At 47.7% G+C, this 22864-nt stretch overlaps 1 protein-coding gene across 2 annotated transcripts; it reads right to left on the reverse strand.

Moving 5' to 3' along the window:
* Nucleotides 1-145: 145 nt before the first annotated feature.
* Nucleotides 146-17038, reverse strand: tnfrsfa (tumor necrosis factor receptor superfamily, member a). Of its 2 annotated transcripts, none has more exons than XM_047014373.1 (10): nt 16763-17038; nt 7675-7846; nt 6772-6903; nt 5403-5514; nt 5066-5199; nt 4851-4937; nt 4680-4726; nt 3959-4255; nt 3759-3795; nt 146-2836 (listed from the first exon to the last, which is right to left on the reverse strand). In XM_047014373.1, the coding sequence occupies exons 1-10, from the start codon at nt 16790-16792 to the stop codon at nt 2499-2501; spliced, it is 1386 nt and encodes a 461-aa protein (XP_046870329.1). In that variant the 5' UTR covers nt 16793-17038; the 3' UTR covers nt 146-2498. The 2 variants fall into 2 exon arrangements, with proteins under 2 accessions (XP_046870329.1, XP_046870331.1); XM_047014375.1 differs by lacking the exon at nt 16763-17038 and adding an exon at nt 10635-11156.
* Between the last annotated feature and the right edge of the window lie 5826 nt (nt 17039-22864).

Consider the following 22864-nt stretch of genomic DNA (forward strand, 5'->3'; position numbering starts at 1 on the left):
TGTGACATCACAACATTGCTTAGTATGACATCATGTCGAATATTCAAAAGTTGAGTGTTCTACTAATCTGTATTTGGGTCTTCACCAGTATCACACTGGAAAGCAGTTCAATAAAATACAAATAAATAAATAAAAATACTCAAAAGACCGTATGTACAAAACCTTTAATCAAAATGGGCTAAATACACGTCTTTCCATATTTGCATTTGAAATCCATAAACAAGCAAACAATTGTCAAAGGGAGAAAAAGACAGAAATAAAAGTAAAGTGTTAAGTCTTTACATGGAAAAAAAGGCAAACAAGTAAAGCTAGAGTGAAAATACAAGAAGAACGTGAGACTTGCATGTTACAGTATCAAAATAAAGAAATAAAAAGTACAATCTTCTCACAAAGTTGAGACAATTAACAGGGAAGCCAATTCATACTTCATATAAAGAGCATCAGACAGTTTTAACGGAAATGTTGTGTTTGAAAGGACATGTTAAGCGTTACGCAGCTAAAGACAAAATAGGGCCCGTAGAAATCGATGCAGACTGTTTTATTCATTGTCAGTCAATAGATGGCAGTGCCAGCACTGTAATTTTTAGCTATAAAATAAAATTTTTTCCTCTTTACATCATGTGCTTACTTCCCTGCAGAAAAAAGGTCTAAACTTGGTTTTTACGCCTTGTATAATATGTTAGTGTTTAGGATTACGGATTTACATCTTACGTTGACGTGTCTGTTAGTTTTAAACTTCATTTAATCCTTCTTTTTTTCTAATAAAACCTTTTTTTTTTACAAGCATATTGCTTGGTAGAAATGTTTACTCAAAGGACCGAAGGTACCTAAAAATACCTTTGATATCCAGAACATGTTTCCTTCATCTTTAATCAGGAGAAAACACCATGATAGCGTACCTATGTTTCATGTCGTGGTTGACGCACGTAAAAGGGGCCCGAACAGGAACTTCCCCCCTCAAGCCACACGTCCACTGACACATGCCCGGTTTGACTCAACAAGGGACACGACTTGAATATTTATGACCGCTTTACTTGTTCGTGATACCGTCAATGTAGATTGCTGGTATGTAACTAATTGTAGTCATGACACTGCTCTACGGTCTCGCTGAACCGAACCCTCCCATCAGCGCGTCAGGCATGAAGAGACTCGAACTCCAATACCGCAGTTTTCAGCAACACCTGTTGTTCTGATTGCGGCTATTCCATCCTGTGGCTAACGTGCATAGTCACAAAACAAAATTGACCTGTGCTTATATTTTCCAGGGCCGTTATGGTATAAATAATCACACATAATTAGCATCCATGTAAAAATAAATACGTCAATAAATAAAACAATGGAACTAAAAAGGCTCCAAGTGTTCTGAGGATGTTCTGGAGAAGTATATTTGACTAAACCCATTGACAGTCTTTCTAAAAGAAATAGCTACTGACATCTCCATACTAAATGTGTGGGGTGAGTATTAACACTGAACATAGAAAAGACCAAGGAAGGATGTCTAAAAACATTCAGTCCAGCCTCCAACCTCATGACTTATTAACCAGATTTACACACAAAAGCATGTAAATATCAAAGTGGACCATGTTGAACTATGGCAAAATGAGGTTTTACACGTTTGCTTGTTTTTACCTCGAAGCCTGCATTTTAAGCCATCATAATATGGTCCATGTTTTCCTGTAGACTACAGGTCAACAGCAGAATGCGTATGGCTAACATACTGCACTTCTCTGCCTGTAGTCTTAAACAGTACACATGCCAATGAGCATGTGCTACCTGTACTGTAGTTCTAGAACCTACATGTGCCACAGACCTGTGCATGGAGGAGATGCATGCAGTTTCAGTGACACAGCTAATGCCAGTGTATATCCCTGTCTCATGGTACAGAACAGGCTTTGGGGCCTGGGCCCTGAGAACTGGGGCCAGGGAGAAAGGTAGGTTCACTTCCACCCAGCTGACACTTGGAATACCAAAGATATGGCGATGACACGATCTTAAGATCAGGGTCAACTCATCCCTAAATTTTTTTTTTTTTTAGTTTTTAAAAAAAAACTTTAGCTCTATGTATTTAGCTTTAAAGCCATACGTTATTAAGGGCAAAACACTTGACCCTTGAAGCTTTTTGAAAGAAAACCATCCGTGTGTAAAACAGTGAGATGGATAACCCATGCATTCATGTTTCAAAACAAGCAAAAAAATACAAGAAAATTCATTGGCAATCGTGGATAAAACACCAAGCCGTTTTGGCAAAGGTGAACACGATGGGGCCAACCATCCATCTCACAAACATCCATATTTTTCGTGTTTCGTATTTTCCTGAAGGCACTGGACCACCTGGGGGCCAAACTCGACGCTTGGCCCGCTTCACTCTGTCAGCTGCCAACGCCACCTCGCAAGACCACATAAACAAAGTCAGTTCCGGTTCCGTCCTCTTTAAAACGTTCTTTGTTCGTCTTTTTCATTTGTGTGTGTGTGTTTTGTTTCGGTTTCGTCCGCGCCGCTCATCTCTTATGCAGCGCCCCCCCAGAGGGGTGCGTCTGAGGGGCCTCCGCGTGCCTGTAGAAGCCTCGCTGGATGGCCTCCACGGCGATGCTCTCGGCCGACCTCCTCTGGTCCAGGGTGAGCAGGGCCTGGAGCAGGGCGTTGATGTCGGCCTTAAGGCCCTCTCTCTGCATCCAGCTCTTCAGCACCTCGTACACCTTGTCGCTGGGGTGGGCGTTCTCCGCGATGCGGATGTGGTTGTCGCTCACCCCGATGGACCGGAAGAACTTGTTGTGGATCTGCACCTCCAGGTGCTTGTCGAAGAGGTCGAAACTGGCCTTCAGAGATGCTTCCTCTCCTTGGAGAACGAAAGGAAAAAGGACGAGCAATAACGTTAGAGGATCTGTGAGGTGAAACGACAAGCGATGCTCGGAGGGGTGTCACCTAACGCACTCGCTATACTTGGCTCGTTGGAATTCATCCACAGAAAACCACCTAAAAGATGCTGCAATTACTAGTATGCTTCTTGGTACTTTCCCACAGCTAGCTAATGGCTCTCGATCTTCGGAAAAACTAACTTTTTTCTTCTACTTAACAAGAAACTATAGCGGACTGTTTCAGTGTCAGTAACCCCCCCTTCCCATTCTTTCCATGTCGCACTCCTCACAATGGAGCTTCTTGTCAGCATCCAGAAGCAAAACTGTCACTGTCCTTGTAGAGGCCGAGAATTAACTCATAAACCAATCAACCACTGAATACAGAGATAACTAGATTACGATGACGTGGAGCCTAAGTAAATAAGTACTCCCCACATCAAATTATTCAGTCCTCAGAGAGACAAAGAGAGAGAGAAGAGAGAGAAAAGAGAGAGAGGAGAGAGAGATAAACAAAGCACTTCAGGGAAATAGGTTCCAACATAGCTAAACTGTTCTACCTCTACCCAATTAGTCTCTCATAAACACACATACTGTTCTGACACAGCCCCCGGAGGCTCCAAAGGATACACCGTCATGTGATCAAGTGTGTGTGTGTGTTTGTAAACAGGAGGGGGGGGGAGGGGGGCAGGGAGGGGGTCACGGAGGGTGCCTTTCACAATTAGAATGGAGTGTTCCAGTAGGCGTACCACAACCTCATGTCTCATGAAGCTCATGGCCCGAGTCGTGATACATGTGTTTACAGCATGTGAGACGAGGGGGATGTGTAAAGAGCTGTGTCTGTGTTGTGTGAATGCCCCCCAGGCACAGCCCTCCCCCCTGCCCTGCACAGCCTGGGAAACGTACCTTGGAGGGGCACCAGCTTGCTCTGCAGAGGATCATCCTAAAAAAAAAAACCCAGACAAGAGTAGAATGAAGAAAAAAAAGAAAACTGTTTAAACGACCGAAGAGCATTCCTCTTCTGTAGAACATTCTCCTGTAGACATCCCCTATATCTCTGCTGTCTAGTTCCTGTTCCCCCCCCACCCCTCACACTCTCTCCTCACCCCGACTTCAGGTGTCACTCTGGGCTTGGTGGAGGGGCTCGGCCTGGGGGAGTTGCCGGAGCCCGAGGAGGTGTTGTTGATGGGCATGGCGGACAGGCTGGTCTGGGAGGAGCTGGTGGTGTTGGGCAGGCTGTCTCCCAGGCCCCGGTCCTCATCCTCCAGGGGAGGGGAGGCCTTGCTCAGCCCGGCCTGCCCAGTCTCCTGCAGGAGGGGCCTGAACTCGGAGCGCACCTCCTTCCCCTCCAGACCGGCGTTCTGGCAGTTCTGCCTCTCCTCTGCAGTGGGAGCGCTCTCACCCTGACGGAAGGACGGAGAAGGTTCTATCAACACCTCATAAAACGTTATGGATAGATCACAACCTCGGTTTAAAACAAACCAAAAGGTTGTTCATAATTATTGATGGTGGTGGAATCAAAACATGCAAACAACCAGCACGGAATTAAAGTTAATTGGTCACCAAATGCAGAGTATAAACATTTCTGTCAATTTTGGTCCACTTTCATTGCATACACGGTACCAGTGGTGTGTTCAGGGAGTGGCCTAGGGTGGCACGGGCCACCCCTGAAAACTGATTGGCCACCCCAATATCTTAAAATATGATTGGCTATATGCCCAGTCAGAGGCGGGCCACCCCTTGTGCCACCCCTATCAAAAATGTCTGGACACGCCCCTGCATGGTACACCACACCGAATACGTGGTTTACACACAAAAAATACTCACAATGGGAATCTTGACAATCTCACTGGAGTCACACTGGCTTTGTGAACCTGAACCAAAAAGGACAAGGTCAGACAACAACAACATTTCAACGTTTCAACAACGTTTTTTCAACAGGCATAGAGTCGTAGCGAGCGCTGCGTGATGTGCTGTCGGGGAGAAGTCGGGACTCACATGAGCTCACACAGAAGCGCTTTCTCAGAAACCAAACACCGACAAGGACAATGACCAGGAATAAAAGCACCACAACCACAGGGACGGCTGTTCAGGAGGGACAACAGGAAGAAGACGGCATTGTTAGGACGGGAACTATGAATGCTTCGCCGTTCAAAAAAAGGAAAAAAAACATTCTCACTGAGTTCCCCGTGTACAGAGAGCGCAGTGTGTACCTATGGTCTCTGGGGAGGTGGAGGAGATGGGAGGGGGCTCAGTGGGGCGGAGGGGGGGAGACGGGTCCCGTTTCTGACACACCGTGTTGGAGACGGAGGTGCATTTTGTGACTTCCTCCTCTCCCGGTTTGCACCTAGAGAAGAAGAAAACAGACTTCAGAAAACCTTCCAGGTCCAAAAGAGGTCTCGCCTGTGACCCACCATGAGTTATTCGTCAACACAGCAGTCAACCAGGTCAAACTCAAATATTGCGTTGTACAAGTTCGTCACCTGGTTCACAACCTCATTGAGGCTACTGAGTTTGAACTTTGTATCTTGAAAGACGGGTAGAACTTACCGGGCACACTTCTTGCAGACTTCACAAGCTTGCTCGGGCACACAGAAATAGCCGCTCCTGCACATGCACTGTGTGTCTGTGGTCACCGTGCACTCCTTCGTCCTGATCTGGTCTGTGGACACACACAATCCCAGGGTCGTTACTGTGACTACGACCCGCTGTGGTCACGGTGTGAGCCATCCCATATGAGAAGGAATTTGTCAGGCTGTTTTGTGACGAGGAAGTGAAAACCATGTTAAAAGTAACTAGGCAGAGTTTCACAATGTTATGACACATCAATGTGTGATCAAAATCCAAATCATAAAAAATGACTAAGATGAAAAAGACCTAAAAGGAAAACAAAAGTTGTTGTGGCCGTCTCACGTTTCGCGGGGTTAGAAGGCGTATGTGGGGGAGAGGAGGGCACCAGTCAAGGCCGTTTCTCAACACCTGAATGACTAAGCACAAAACGTCCCTCCCCCCTTGTAACTGTAGTCCCCCCACTATGACCCGGGCCTTTCAACGAGCCACAATGACACACAGTGAGGGAGACAATAAAACACAACCACACCCAGCCAGGCTACACACACACACACACCAAATCAGGCGAATCTCCAGAGACAGGTAACATACACTTGCATTCAGTGTGTGAAACAAAACAAGAAAGACACACCCTATTAGGCCATGCCACGCCACGAGATCGGGTGTTCGTGTTCAGGCTTTAAAAAGAAGAGAAAAGACAACCACATAATCAGCCTTTCACCTAAGCAAAAGTCTCGACTAAATGTCAAATGCCACCACAAAAGACTTGGAAGAAAAAGGAAAATGGGCGTCCTTCATTTTGTGGTCACATGACGCTATAAAATGTCTTTAGACAAATGTGGGGGACAATATCGCAAACTGTTTTGATTTCACGTAACATGACCGGCAAAAGGCCAGGTATATTAAAACAACGCCATCTAACTCGAACAAAAATCTCCAACATGAACACACGCGACTATTATTACCCTCAACATGCACCATCGCCTCAGTCTTAAGAGTCTAGATGTGTCAGACCGCTGAAGAACAGGAAGTGACCTCGCGTCAGGTGGAGCACAGGAAGTGACCCCGCGTCAGTTGGAGAACAGGAAGTGACCCCACGTCAGGTGGAGCCTCCCCTCTAGCCTGGCTCTACGCTGAGCGGAGTCGGAGGGGTTTAGGGAGTCAGGTGGCTGCGCGGTTAGGGAATTGGGCTAATATTCCAAAGGTTGCTGGTTTGATTCCCGGCCGTCCAAAAATGATGTGTCCTTGGGCAAGGCACTTCACCCTACTTGCCTCGGGGGGAATGTCCCTGAACTTACTGTAAGTCAGCGTCTGCTAAATGACTAAATGTAAAATATAAATGGTTTACCGTTGCGGCAGTGAATGCAGGGCAGACAGCGGCTCATCCCATTGGAGTGTTCGGTGTAGGTCTGACCGTGCTGACAAGGAAGACAGCTGCCAGGCTCCAGGTCTGCCTCACAGGCTTTCTCCACATAGGTACCTGGGAGAACACACATGGTCGTAGCTTAGTGGTGGGAGCACTTGACTGCCGGTCAAGAGGTCCCTGGTTCAAATCCCTGCTGCCTTAGTGTCGTCGAGGATAACGCCGAAGAAGTACACAACATGCTGAATCAAGATCAAGGGATCTCGTTTTACTATTGCCGCTTTTTTTTTTTTGAACACAGATTAATCCTAGTATTATGATTTTGAAAAGTGCTTGCATACAATGTCTTGAAAAAGTGTTTGGGGATTAGTCTTAATCTGTGTCAAGGAAAGTCTATTAACATGAGATACAGCAGGATAACGAGAGAAGGGGAGAAACAGAGAGACAAAAAATAGGGAGACAGGGAAAAAAGTTTTAGACATTCCCAAACTAACCAGCCACACATGAAAACCATGTAGGGTTAATGCCATCCTATTTAGTTTAATTCACAACGCCTAACCTTGTTTCTGGTTTCACATTTCTGGGAAGCAATCAACCCAACGATCTTGGACAACGTATTTCTTGGACATGTATTTTCGTTTTTTTTAATGTGAAGCTTCACAGAGATCAAGATCATGGGAACTCAATCACACAGCTGATACCACAGAGCCAGTACCCCCTTCAGCCAGTAACAACCGCTTCTAAAGAGGCATGTCTGCATGTTTACAACTGTTTGTGATTATGAGACCAGCGCCAAAGCCCTGAGGTTCCCTAAGCTCTAAGAACACCCTGGGTTGTGTTGATCTTTTATGGTTCTAGGTTCCCATTCAGGGTTCTGGTTCTCCTTACCGGCCTGGCAGTTCAGACAGCAGAGGCCCTGGTGCAGGTACTGCTGGTTCTCCATGCAGGTTCTGTCTCTGCTGACCTGCGTGCGGTTCCGGACATCGCCGGCCCACTGGGAGGCCACGCTCAGCTCCGCAGAGCCACTCTCCGGACACGAGGACAGCACAGCCACCAAAACCTGGAGCAGAGAGAGGGGGAGAGAGTGGGGAGAGAGAGAGAGGGGAGAGAGGGAGAGAGAGAGAGAGAGGGGAGAGAGAGAGAGGGTAGAAAGAGGGGAGAGAGAGGAGAGAGAGAGGAGAGAGAGGGGAGAGAGAAGGGGAGAGAGGGGAGAGAGGAAGGAGAGATAGGGGAGAGAGGGGAGATAGGAGGGAGAGAGGTGAGCAGGGGGAAAAGGTGTAGCCAGGAGAGAAAGAAGCAGAGAATAAAAGAGGTTTTAAATTACTTGAGTGTATCCAACACACACACACACACACCCACCATAGGAGAGTGGACAGTGTGAGCACCCATTAGAAACCTTGTGTGAGTAATCTAGGCTCTAATTTGAACCATCTGATGTGAACATCTGCAAGGAGAGCTAATTTGGAGTGCAGTCATGATGGGTTTCCAGCATAGTGTATGGTACACCCACACGCACACTACGATTCACCTGGGGCTACGGCAATCAGCACAGTTGGTAACGCTGAAAATGAGACGTTTTTGGGTAAGAAAAAGGGTAAGGTCAATAAAAAAAATTACAACATTTTAAAAGAAAGATTGTCTGTTGCAGACAATGAGATAACCGTCTTCTACTATTACATCCAAATGCACTGTGAGGTAAAATCGGGATCCACTTCTTATCAACATCAAGGGACTTGTTGCATATTCCATTATCTCTAGTGAGAGAGCGGGGGGAAAAAAAGACAAAGGACTTGATAAGGTGTCTCAGGCCGAGCCAGCCGTATCAAATGGGATTCCGGTTATCCATTCATGTGCTGGATAATGACCGGCGTGTATAGGAGGAGGTCAGACTAGAACACGGCGAAGCACTTTAGCGAGGCCCCCAGGCAGCAGTGTTTATTCACGCGCTTTTCACCGTGTCATTGTGAGAAGGCCTCCATTCACGGGCGAACAACACGCTTTAGTGCCTCTACTTCAAATGACCCACATTCTTAAACCCCGGCCCTTTGACTGGACGGACATGCGACACCGCCACGAAGCGCCTCAAACGCAACGCGACACCTGCCGTGTAAACGAGCGGCCTAGTTTGAGAAGGTTTGTCTCTTCTGTGCCCACGCCCTGGGTCCCTACCCAGGACAGGTGGGGAGAGGGGAAAGGCAGAGGTGGAAACAGAGGAACAGAGGCAGGCTAAGAGACAGAGAGGCAGGGGGAGAGAGACAGAGGGAGAGAGGGGGGGGTAGTAGAGTGAATCAAGAGCACGGCAGAGAGAGAGCGAGAGAAGGGCCAGACCATGAGAGAGAGAAAGAGTGAGAGAGAGAGAAAGGGGAGGCAGAGAAAGAAAAATGTGCAGAGAGAGAGTGTGTGAGAGAAAGGCAGACACAGAAAGAGAGAGAGGAGGGAGGCAGAGAGACAGAAAGAGAGACTAGGAACTGTGAAGGTCTTCTGACACCAGGCTCCTAGTGGACTCTCTGGCCGTGAGCCATGCCTTGTTGTTCACAAGGAGTTTCCTGGCCAGTGCACAGCGCTCTGGCTGTCCCCCCCTCCCCCCCTCTCATTCTCCCTGCTCACGTCAGACTTTCCACAGACACTGGGAGGCAGAGTGGAGGGGCAGACGACCGGCAGAGCACTCACAATCACACCATTTAGATTTCTCCAAGCACACACAGAGGGAAGGAGAGAGGGAGGGGGGGAGTGGAGGGACGCGGAGAGGTTGAGATGAAAAGAATGAGGGGTATTACGGCGAACGGGAAGAAAAGCCATGGATGCATGTGTAGTGTGTGTGTGTAGTGAGTGTGTGTGTGTGCGGGGGGGGGGGGGAAAGAGCGTGTGAAAAGGGAAGGAGAGCGTGAGGGTGTGTGCACGGCGATACTGAAAAACAGCCCAGGACCCAACTGTGTGGCGGTGTGGGGCCAGAGAGACGAGCAGCCTGCAGTGCTAGCTTCCATAGAGGGCCTCGTCTGTCAGAGGGGGCAACGCCGGTGAAAACCACAAGGAATTCCAGAGCTGCTCAAACACGCCGCCTGCCATCGGTTCCCTCGCTTAGCCGGGTCGCTGTGGCAACGCGCGCAATCAAAAAGCCAGGTGTCCCATCGATATGGCCAGGGCAGACGTCGCGGAAACGAGACGGAGAGCAGCAAAAGGCGGTGACATCATTTCCTGTCTCCCAACATTCCTGGCCCCTGTCTATCGCTCGACGGCTCCATGCAGCCTGGCCTCGGCACAGACAAACCTGTTCTTCTCCCGCTTCGTTTGAAACTCTCGGAGACAGAGGAAATGTTCCCAGATCGATGTGTGGAAGAAGTTGGTTTGATGAGGGGAAAATGCCATGATACAACACTGTACCTGTTGACATTATTCGTTTTAGGATGTGTTTGTTTGGTCCTGTCTGACATTTATTCCTCATTTTCATTTCCAAATCCCCACATGATGCTTTCCGTCTGTCACCAGGCCGTTATTGTGACAATGTGGTTTCACTGACTCGCCTGGTAACCACCGTTTAATTAAAGCAGCTATGGTGGTACGTCTTGCCATACAACACAACGTGCATGTGTGGAATATAGTATCTCGAAAAAATGAATTGATTTCAACCAGGTTTCACAGATGCTACTGTTAGCTAGAGTGGAAGGGTGCCTCGAGTGCCACAGCTGCCGCCACACACACACACACACACACACACACACACACACACACACACACACACACACACACACACACACACACACACACACACACACACACACAGTAACAACACCAGGCCGCAGTGTGGTGGAGTGACCCAGTCACATGGATGACCAGAGGGGGGCACTAACCTCAGACTAGAGAGCCCCCAGCCACAGTCCCTCTCTGCTGGCTACGCTACAGCTCCGTCCCAGTGGTACAGTCCAACCAGTCCCTCCGCTCCAGTGGTACAGTCCCATTCCCTCCTCAGGGTGAGTGAACTGTAGACCTCTCTGCAACAGTGCTTGTTTTGTATTGTGTGTATTGTGCTCGGCGTGCACTCCTGAACGAGAAGATGGACTGTAACAGCCTTCATGTACATGACGAGGGGTAATAGAGCCACTGTGTTCACGCCGCCCGCCGTGCCCCCGTGTGCTTCCTCTCACTGCCCTGGGTACTTCCAAATTGCCCTGGCTGGGCGGACGCCACGCATGCCACGAGCACTGAGGTAGCGTTTATGAGTGACAGGATGTCCTTTCAGTCGAGGCGTTTATCAATGTGCTCCCTCTCGTCCCCGGGATTACAGTGAGCCTCATTATTTCAGAGGAAGGGTCTCTGTCTCTGTCTCTGTCTCTGTCTCTGTCTCTGTCTCTGTCTCTGTCTCTGTCTCTGTCTCTGTCTCTGTCTCTGTCTCTGTCTCTGTCTCTGTCTCTGTCTCTGTCTCTCTCTCTCTCTCTCTCTCTCTCTCTCTCTCTCTCTCTCTCTCTCTCTCTCTCTCTCTCTCTCTCTCTCTCTCTCTCTCCTCTCTCTCTCTCTCTCTCTCTCTCTCTCTCTCTCTCTCTCTCTCTCTCTCTTCCTCACACACACACACAGGGCCAGGATGGGGGCCGAGCGAGGTACCGTGTTTTCTACAGGACAGATGATTTCAATCACGGCTCTCTGATAAGGAGCAGCATGCCGTAGTTCATTACACCCTGAGTTCCGGTCCAGGAGTCACGGCAGGCTGGAGGCCCGGGGGGGGGGGGGGGGGGGGGGCGCGGGGGGGGGGGGGGTCAAGCTCTGCTGGTCAGGCCTTTCCTATTACACCCTCCTACACCCACATCCATTATCCCACAGGGACAGTCCTGATAGGAGGGAGAGGGTACAGTACACACACTCATGTAGTTACACACCAACACACACATCCACAGGAGGAGAAGCGCTCTATCTAGCTTGGGATACGTAAGGGAAAATATGGCAGAGAGGGAGGTGAGCCAATGAGAGCACACTGGTCCTTTGAAAGAGTTCTCAGAGTTACTGTAAAAGGACTGGGCCTAATGGAGTCAATCATTGCCACGGCGTCGACGTTTACACAATAACCACTGTTCCGATATTACTCACCCCCCCTCCCACGTCATCAACGATCAAAAAGAGGTACCTTCGAAACCACAAGACGACACTTTCTAAACACACGAGACAGAGAGCTGCTCTCTTGAACAGAACCTCCTCACCTCAGAAGGAGTACAGCCTCCAGGACAATGTTCCAAAGCCTGGGAACTAGCTCCTGGACGTCCAAACCTAACATGTGATGTTTTCTGCGACTTGCGCGAGTCTTACAACCCCATTTGACAAGGCTTTAATTCCTCTCACACCATGTTGTTTAAGCCTGCATGGGGGAAAAAAAAAACATTGTGCAGCTCTCAAAAGAAAACCTTCCACATCTCACTTCAGGAGGAAGCTTCGCATGTGTCTCCATCTTTTCACGTCTGGGTAGAGCATGCGCTCGCTGAATGTCGGCGATAAATTAAGCTGACATATTGTATATGTTCTGCATATTTCCTCAGTGTTTGCTGCTTGGGGAGCAGTTCATTCCAGCCTGTTCCCCAGTCTTGAGGCCTGGTCTCTCCTAAACAGCCGCCTCGCACACACTCCATCCACACGTGAACACTAACATCCAGAGAGAACCCTGGACACCTCATGGTACACCAGGAACCAGGGTTTTTCCAACCAGTCAGACCTACTAAACCTTGAGCTACCAGCCTTCCTGTGCAGGCACTTAATACTTATTCAGACCCACTGGCATCAAAGTAGCTGCTGTGTTTTGACGTGACCGTAAGCCCGGAGAGAAGTTTCCTTCACCTCGGAGTCTGCTCCCGGCGCGGGCCCACGTTCTCCCCGCGTTCCGAGGACGTCGCGGAAAAGGGTTCCTGAACGCAAAACGCTGACGTTTCCGATGCGTGCGAAACGCCAGCCCCGTCTACGGTTCCGACGCTCGACGGAATAACGCAAACGCGCCGTGCCTCGGCGGCACCCCCCCACGCTCGCCCCCCTGCGCTCGCTTGCCCGCCGCAGAGCGAGCCTATGGGTGGGAGCGTGTGAAAGCAGGGAGCCCCCTCCTCTCAGGCAGGCCCCGTCCAGGAAGCCCCAGACAATGGCGAGGCTTCATGGCGGGTCGAGCTCCCAGACTGCTCCCCCTCCTCCTGTCAGCTCTACAACAGGCCCAGCCCCGGTCCCGGCCCGCCTCGCACCGGAGCACATCCGCTTTGCGGGGTATTTATAACTCATGGAAGCTACAGCTCCTCGACACACACCCACACACGCGGACGTTAACACACACACACAGTTTCCTCAAGGTGAGGCAGGCTTGATCACAGCTATGCAAAGCGCACAAGGCGCGCAGGCAGGTTAGCGACCTCGGCTCGAGAAGGCCTCGACGCGACTCGAGCGAGATAGAATCCGTCTTCCTGTTTGGAAAGCCACACTTGCGGCTGCTGAAGTGACTGACAATGAGGCGCTGAACGACCACATAAAACATTTCGTGAGCGGTTGCGTCAGTGACGTGTGTGTGTGTGTGTGTGTGAGAGAAAGCAGTGCTGAATGTTTGAGGGGCAAAAAGTGAGTTGTTTTCACACGGTTGGAGTTCTCAACAAACCCACAGGGGGGGAAAGAGGATCTGCACAGTGAATAGTGATGTCAAGGCACTAACAACAACAAGTTGGCCTAAATGAAAAAGCCTTTTCTACTATTGAGTCATCCAGCCACTTCACAGACTGGAGTTGGAGGCGTCATGCTACACATGCAACAGAGGCTTACAAATCGCCATGCCTGAATTACAAATATATTTATAAGGAATATATATTTACACACAAGTGAAAATGTCAAGATGAAAGCAAGAGGCAGCAATTAAAAGGATGCGGTCGAGTGGTGGGGGAAAAAAGAGATGGAATGAGAGCAGACAAGCAAAAGGAGTGTGACTCAGAGGGGCAAAGTCTCCCAGGAATTCATTACCTTGTCCCAAAGACAATCACATTATCTCCATTAAATGGTGTCTCTAAATAAAATACCCTTTGATGTACTGGCAGTTTAAAGCCTTCGCCATAAACACATCAGAGCAAAAATTCAGAATATGTGTCTGTTCCAACCGGTCTACAGGAGCTAAGTGGCCTTGTTCAACTGTGATTTATGGCAAAGTAAACAATATCCAAGCCCATGGACAAACTCAGGGTGCTTTCAAAACTGGTCGGCTTCAGAACTTGGAATAGGGGGAACACTTTTTTGGATCATTTCGATTTGAGGAAGACTTGGCTCGAATCGATTAACACTCGCTCATTTACACAGCGTGATGACCCTAAGAAAACATTAACTCCAGTTTCAAGGTATATTCCTGATGTGTGGCAGGCGTCAGCGAGGACTGAGAAGCTCTGAGCACAGTCCGTCTGCTGTTCCAGGAGGGTGGATTAGACCGACGACAACACAACGCCACCGCACATTGGATTTTTTTAGAACATTCCTACAAAACCCGTTGGTATAACACTTGTTACATTAGTGACTTTGCAGGCGTCGAAGGCCGAGCTCTCTTAAGAGGCATGTCGTCAAGCTCTCACTAGACACAGGCCTGGCAGACAGAAAGCAATAAACAAAAGAGATGTTCCACTCCCTCTGCCAGTGAACGACTGACTCAAATCAAGAGTGACTCATCAAAGAGATATGGCCACAGGTGTTCCAACCAATGTCGTCAAAAAAACTAAAACTGGGGAGGAAGGTTGCTACAGACACATCGCACTCTTGAATTTCTACATACTTCCTGTATTTGGACAATAAAAAAAAATAGAGAAGAAAACGAAGCATGCCCTAACCACTAACCAACACTGGCCTCAATAACCATGAGACTTGCACAGAGTTGCATCATGCAACCTTCATGTGACACCAACACTGAGCTACACCACCACACCGTCCGTGTCAAAGTACGTACGGGGCGGGGGGGGGGGGGGGGGAGGGGGGGGAGGTTGTTCACTGGTCAAGAGCGTATGTACATTGAGGCCAGTGCCCTAACGCAGGGACCTGGGGTCGAGTCTGACCGAGGCCATTTCCTGCAAGTCTTCCCGCCTCTTTCCCTGGCGTCCATTCTCTCTCCCAACTGTCCTACCGATGAAAAGACAATAAAAGGCTGTCAAAGTGTGTGGAAGGTGCCGGGCTGTGTCGTCCACTGATCCCCGTGCTTTCCAGCAAGCCTCTTCAACTTCCCCCCTCACCCCCCCCCAAGCTCCTCTGCCAGCTTCCTGTTCCCTGATGGTCTCTCGTCTCTGCTCTAACCCACAGAGATAACGGGGAGACGCTTCCTGTGTGCGCCCCACACCCAGAAGAACGGTAAGCGACCACGAGATCATAATCGCACGCAGGGCCAAATGAGCCTGGCTGGGGCAGCCCTCTGGAGCAGGCTGACCGATGTGATGCCGCTAATATCTGCCAATCTGTGTAGTCCACACAGGAAGTTTACACAACGGTCGGCACGTAGTCACCACTGGAGCATTTTTACTGCTGGGACCATGAGTGGGGTTAAAGTTCAATTGCAGACTTGTCCCATAGCAACAGGAGCTGTGTAGAAGACTCCAGAATGTTCTGTTGTTTACAGATGAGATAGGCTAAACAAAACAAATCTTGCTGGCACCCAGACCAGTCTTTTAGATAAAGTACTGTGTGTATGTACGGCTTCAAACAGCGTTGGAGTGGCAAGAGATGCTGTCCACAACCAATTGTAGGCCTTCTGCAAAGTAAGACACGCAGTGAAAGTTCTGACATGCATACTCAACCCAGGTGGGCCCATATAGCTCATTTGTGTGAATTAAAGGTAATGCCTATCAGTCAGTTTGAGTGACTATTGATGACAGTTTGTCACGAATAAAGAGTCTACCTGAACCACATAATTTCTCACAGGTTTGGCATCAAATCAAGAGAGCCTTTTATAGTCTGCAAGGTGAAGTGTTTCTGGCTTGGCGGAGAGCACATTTACAGTGTCAAGCTTTGGCGCACCATGGCTGGAAAAAACAACTGTAGCAGTGAATGGCCCTCTCTGTGTGAAATAAATGTTCTTTTGGCACCGTTCACTGAGATTCACAATTTAATAAGCCTGGTGGGAACAGTTGGAACATGACTGTATCTTTCTAACTGGAGCTTAATTTAAAATAACTCAATAACCGCTTTTTGTCTAAATAAAATCTCAAGGCTACACATCTGTGTTTCAGAAAAAGCATATTCAGATCCTTGCCAAAGGTGATATGATATTGTTGGGCAACGTATTCCTGAAAGGACACATAGCATAGCCTAGCAGTGAGACTTTTCTGGGACAATGTAGACGTCAAGCAGATTTGAGGTGTACATTGATGGAGGGGGATAATGTCCAACAGCAGATGGTGACTGTTGTCATGGGGGAGGGTCGGTACTGTACAACTCAAGTAGCCTACAGTATGCTATTCAATAGTTTGCATGATTGAGGTTCTATACGGCTACTAAATGTTTCTTAAAAACAGGATACTGTTTAATACTCTTATCGACAATGCAAAAAGGTTGAACTGCAACTTTCCCACACAATTCTCAAAGTCCTTCAAAACTTCAAAGAGTCATGGCCCCCGAAATGTCATGGGAATCGAAGGCTGAGATTGAAACCCGATGACTGCTACAGCAGCGGCGGCCGTTTGTTCCTCTCCCTAAAACTCCATAAAACTTTGGATTATTTTCCCTCTTTTTGTTTGTTTGTTTTTAACTGCTAGTGACTTAACCAATTTGAGTACGAACTCAAATAACATTGAATAAAAAAAAGTTCATTTTGTGTAATTCAAGAATGGAGTTGCAGACCAGTTACTGTAACTTCAGTGCATTCATTTCACATACGCAGGGACTGGGAAAAGAACTATATAAACTAAAGTAATATAGTGCCTTTACTTGCCTATTTACCGATATATACATTATTTAAATGAAATAGTATAGATACTATTTTCACTACAATGACCAGTTCGTTTCTTACCAAATTAATGAACACCAGACCGAAGTTCATCCTGGAACTCAGCGCCTCAGCGCGCCGCGACAATCCACCAGTTTAACTTCTTTTAGAGATCAACAAACTTTCAAAATCCCTTACAGGAAAATATGACACCTTCAAAAAATCACTCATAAAAGGTCTGTCAGCAAGTTAGCTTTTTGTATGTAGTTTTTAACCCACAAATAAGGAAACGGTAGCTGGTGCCGACTACTCGCGACAGAAGCCAACAAAGAATCGTCTTCCCCAAGTTGGAGTGGAGTTTGACGTCAGCCAGGTCGCCAATCAGAATCACTCCTTCAGGAAGGGCAGGGTAAATAGCCCATCCGACTGTCATATTATTGAAACTAAGACTGTAAACAAACAACAACAAAACGTCTCAAAAGTAAACAATTCTTCGTTGTTGCATTTCGTAATTATTGTGCTAAATCAGGTAAGCTTCTTAGTGAGGAGGAATACGTATATACAGAGACTACTGTGCCTACGGTACATGATTAATTACACATTCTTTGGGATTCAATCTTATTGAATTGTATATTGTGCTTAGTCTTAACAGAATTGTCATTTGTACTAGCCTATATGATTATTCTTATTAGCACAATTTCCTTTGTGGGGAATTCCACACCTCTGAGTCTGATTCTAAATAAAAGTTTGTTTGTATGCCAACGTCCCGTCAGACAGAATGATGCAAGGGTATGTGAAATCACCAACACGTGACACGATTTCTTGTAAATGGCTAAAACGTCCATTCGCGTTTTTTTTTTGACTCTCGCCCATATATTTACAGTAACGTTTTTGTCCTAAGCAGATATTAATTAAACCACCCTAATATGCTCTTTATTAAGAACAGTGTATTTACATTACAAAAGACTGTGTCAGTAAGCAACAGAGTTCCAGTAAGAAAAAATATTCAAAATTTGAGAAAAAAAAGTTGGTAAACGTGCAAGCTTATAGAGCTGCACATCTCGTCTTCTACGTGTTAAACAGTAGGCTGGTCTTGGTGGTCAAGTCTGACCACCACTCCCACTGTTGTGAAAAGAAACACCAAAGACACACAGTTAAGTGTAGCTGTAGTGAGAGTTGTGGGAGACCATCAAGAATCCTAAAGGCTTGACTCATGCTTGTGGCTTGCCGGTGGAAAACCTAATCCTGGTACGCTGAAAGAGGGGGCTTAGTCTTTCACATTGCAATGACGTTGACGCACACCAAGTCTCTATGTTTCACTGAGGTAATTAAGTCTCATTTGAATTTCAAAGATCGCAAAAGAAAGCATTCCATAAGTTCATGACATCACCATGCACAGTGTGAAGTTCTTAGTAGGAGTTGGGACATGAATTGGGCTGTTAAGCTACCACTGAAGATAAACTGACTGTAGAATGACTTCAAGAGCAGCTGCATCCTCAGCTAAAAACTCAAAGGACAAACATCAAAACATGTGTTTCAGATTAATACTTTCTAGGAAATCTGCAACAGTTCTTCTGCCAGGAAAACATCCTGTGTTCCTACTTATCAACTAATTTGACTACGTGCTCAAAACAGGAAGTGGACGATAGGTCTGTTCACGTGTCCTGACTCCTGGCTGAGTCTCAAACATCTTTTGATGACTCTGTGTCCTTGTCAAAACATCAGTGAGGAGATGATGTGGGAATTCATGTGCCAATCAATTTGGATAGCATTGTGCTGTCACCTTTTGCTCTTAACGATATGCCAGTTAGGCAACAACCATTCGCTTGTCCCAACAAACGTCTCAAGCGTTTTTTCTGCTGACAGTCCATCACAACAATCACTCTATGACGTGTCCTGTTTACCACTGATGATCCATGGAATCAATCTCCTGAAAGTGATCACTTTAATGTCGTTATACAACATGTGGCCTTGCAACAATCCTGCATTTCCTGTGTGGATGGATGGGAAGCTAGGGCTCTACAGTGGTGGCGAGGGGCAGTTTGTTTATATATGTGTGTGTGTGTGTGTGCGCGTGCGTCTTCAGCAGAGGAAAAGGCACCAAAAATAAAAGGAAGGAAAACCTTCCTGAGCGTCAATAACTTATCTGGTGGCGACTGCTGGGTATTGTTTCTGTGGCTGTTTAGGAAGGTAGAGAGAGAGAGAGAGAGAGAGAGAGAGAGAGAGAGAGAGAGAGAGAGAGCAGGGCACATGCACCATCTGAATGCTGCAGTGTAAATCCTTTAAAACAGAGTATTATTACAATGGAGAGAAGGATAGACAGAGAGGGAGAGAGAGAGAGGGAGAGAGAGAGAGGGAGATAGAGAGAGGGAAAGAGGGAGAAAGAGAGAGGGAGAGAGAGATAGAGAGGTAGGAAGAGAGTTGGAGAGGGAGGGAAAAAGAGAGAGAGAGAGAGAGAGAGAGAGAGAAAAAAAGAGAGATTGAAAAAGAGAGAGAGAGAGAGAGAAAGAGAGAGAGAGAGAGAGAGAGAGAGAGAGAGAGAGAGAGGGAGGGAGAGAGGAAGAGAGAGATGGAGAGGGAGGGAAAAAGAGAGAGAGATGCAAAGTGTCTAGATGTTGGTTTAGCTGTGTTTCCTCTCAAAGACAGTGATATGTGTTTACACCTGGTTCTGGGCCACTGCTTGCAAACTCACTTTCAAAGGAACTTCATGCGGCTAGCCCACTTTCTGGAAATGAGTCACCACTCACAGTTCACAATCTCGTCACTATTTGCCAGCAAAATCGTAACGATTAACAAATGCGGAGTTGTGGTGTTCTTCTTCTGAAGAACCTCGGTCATATCCAACTCTGTTAAACGCACCTTGTGTGGAGCTGAAAAGATTGACTTAGCTGATATAAAACTGTTGGCCGCTTGGAGACAAACGACTTTGGTATCAGGTTGATGCTACAAATGTGCATACAGAATTAGACGTAAACAAACAAGAAACTCTGAGGTGTAACTACTCATTCTGATTCGACCCAAACCAGTGCCGACTCTGAAACAAAGGGGGGGGTCTCCCTTGTTTACACAGGAAACTTTCGATGAGGTTAAACATTTGTTTAATTCTATTAGACACGCAAGGGACCAAAGGAGACCGAAAGGTTAATCAATAATTTCCTTTCCATTGTCAGACTAACTTATCCTCAGATGAGAGAATCAGAGAGTTAGACCGTTACATTAAATCATCTATTACTCTGAGGGAATGACGGCCTGCAGACAGTGAGATCATGAGTTAGTACCCACCAGACACGTGGCAAGCTACGTGAACCGCGCAGTCGTGACATTAAGGCTGTCAGCACTCTGCCCCAGAGATCAAGTGCTGTAAAACTGTACTTGTCTGTGAAGCCTCACACTACACAGGCTCCCTTCACACACCGGCTAGCATTCCACTCCTGGGTGCAGCAAGGAAAGGTTGTCGTGTTCTGGCCGACGTCAGTCGTGATATTGTCTACGTTTTCACTCGCGACCTGGAAATGTAAAGGGTTCCGTTGGCTGTTCGCAAACATCAGACTTTTTTGAGAGGGTTTTGAGGAACGCGGGCTTCTCTCTGTGGAACCGCTTAAACCCTGACACAGCTCCGGGGGAGGGGGAGAGAGAGAGAGAGAGAGAGAGAGAGAGAGAGAGAGAGAGAGAGAGAGAGAGCGAGCGAGCGAGAGGGAGGGAGAGACAAGGAGGGAGGGAGACAGAGAGAAAGAGAGAGAGAGAGAGGGGGAGAGAGAGAGAGGGAGAGAGAGAGAGAGAGAGAGAGAGAGGGAGACAGAGAGAGAGAGAGAGAGACAGGGAGGGAGACAGAGAGAGAGAGAGAGAGACAGAGAGACAGAGAGACAGAGAGAGAGGGGGAGGGGGCGTTTCAGTCTGTTTATAGCCAAAGGTGAGAGGTCGCAGGGTCACAGGTCTGCTGAGAGGCAGGTCAAGGCCGACAGGCAGGAGATTCCACTGCTCCTGCCTGTCATCCCTGTTCAGGGGAGTGGAGCGGGAGTCACATGAACTCACTCACACATCAACACACACGCACCCACGCAAACACACAAAAACACAGACACACACACACACCTATACACACGAAACAGACTCACACACGCAGGTGGTAAATGTATGGTTCTAGAGAAGAGACAGCCCGGTGACTTAAAGGATGGGGTTCTGGCTGAAGAACAGAGGGACAGGGAGAAGAACAGAGGGACAGGGAGAAGGACAGAGGGACAGGGAGAAGGACAGAGGGACAGGGAGAAGGACAGAGGGACAGGGAGAAGGACAGAGGGACAGAAAGAGGGGAAGACCTGACTGGTTTAGTCTGGCTCGGTCAGGAGTACTGCGGCGTTATTTAACGTGAGGGCTTGGTCTCGACCGCAGATGGAATGCTGTCTGTTTGTGCAGTCCTGGAGTGGGGCAATGACGTCATATCGTCTCCCTGGTACCTGGCTGGAGTCCGAGGGAGGAGCCATTCAGTCAGGAGCGTGATCAAGCCCTATTGTAATGTGGCCTGATTAGTCACCTGACTCTTTTTTTTCCTTACCAAAGAAATGCAAGAGAGGCCTCAACGAATCACAGGATTAACTGCTTAGTGAACAGAGGGAGGGGTTGGGTCTGTGTGTGGTGAGTGAGTGTATTTGTCTTTGTGTGCGTGTGTGTGCATACTTTTGAGAAAGGGCATGTTGCGCCTCTGACTGTTGTGTGGGTGTAGATTAGTGCTTATTGAGTCGATTCAAAAGGAGAGTGTGACAGGAGTTAAGACAGATGAGTTGAAGACATTAGCAGAGAGAGAGAGAGAGAGAGAGAGAGAGAGAGAGAGAGAGAGAGAGAGAGGGGGGGGGGGAAGGAGGGTGGGATAGAGAGACAGAGAGAGAGAGACAGAGAGAGAGAGCGAGAAAGAGAGAGAGAGAGAGAGAGAGAGAGAGAGGGGGGGGGGGGGGGAAGGAGGGTGGGATAGAGAGACAGAGAGGAGAGAGACAGAGAGAGAGAGAGAGAGGAAGCGAGAAAGAGAGAGAGAGAGAGAGAGAGAGAGAGAGAGCGAGAGAGAAAGAGAGAGAGAGAGAGAGCAGTGGGAAGCAGGCCATAGGCAACAGAAAACACTCATGATGTTTGAACGTCTGATCTAATTGTGTCTGTTGGCACCCAGCTCCAAACAGGGACAAATGTACAGTAATTCAAAACATGCGACTCGACACACCAATTCCGGGGAGTGTGTGCTGTGTGGTTAAACACACACTCGTGCACACACACACAAGCACAGAAGCAGATGTGTGCATGTACTGTACACACACACACACACACACACACACACACACACACACACACACACACACACACACACACCACACCACACAGCTCAAGGATCTCATGGTCACTTACACTCGGTCCATTAAAGACTCAATTATTTACACTTCCGAAATGGAACCTGAAAATAATCATATTAGAAATGTCACAGCCCAGAAACATACCTTTGCTGAAGTTTCCACAGAAAACATTCAGTATTAAAGTGCTTACAGTTTCACCGTGACAACTCTGAAGAAGACCAGTACAGAGCGCCTTTTTCACAGTGGGATTGAGGTCACTGTGTAACTACTGAGGGAGAACTGTAACTATCATGTAGTAATCTCACTACAAGTGAGGTCAATGGTGTGCAAATTGGATTTACTGTTTCAATTAGTGGTAGGACTGCTATACAACACAACATCTGTGTTCTCAGGACAGCAACCATCTCTTAAGGTCAACGAAAATAGTACTGTCACAAATATATTTGTAAAGTATGAAAACATTTTGAACAAAGTTTAAAAAAAAAGGCACTCTAAAACCCCTTTCAAATAAAGAAAAAGGAAGAAAAACAATTGTTTTGGGTAAACTGGACAAAAGAAAGACTGAACTCAGAGACAGTTGACAAAACAAGATTGAGACTTGTTTAAAGTTTGCTCTCATGAGCTTCACATGACTTACATTTAGCTCCCTCCCTCCCTCCACATTCCCCTTTTCTCTCTCCCCCCTCTGTACTCTGTTCTCTCCCTCCCTTCCTCCCTCCTTCCCTCAATGCCTCCCCCCTTCCTCTCCCCCGCCCCTCCCCTCCTCTGTGCAGCACACAGACTTCCTGTGTGTCCTGGCCTGAATGGTATGTGCATGGAGTGGGTGTCTGGGAGGCCTTTCATCCGGCATGGA

Source organism: Hypomesus transpacificus, unplaced genomic scaffold (assembly GCF_021917145.1).
Source record: "Hypomesus transpacificus isolate Combined female unplaced genomic scaffold, fHypTra1 scaffold_245, whole genome shotgun sequence".
Taxonomy (NCBI): domain Eukaryota; kingdom Metazoa; phylum Chordata; class Actinopteri; order Osmeriformes; family Osmeridae; genus Hypomesus; species Hypomesus transpacificus.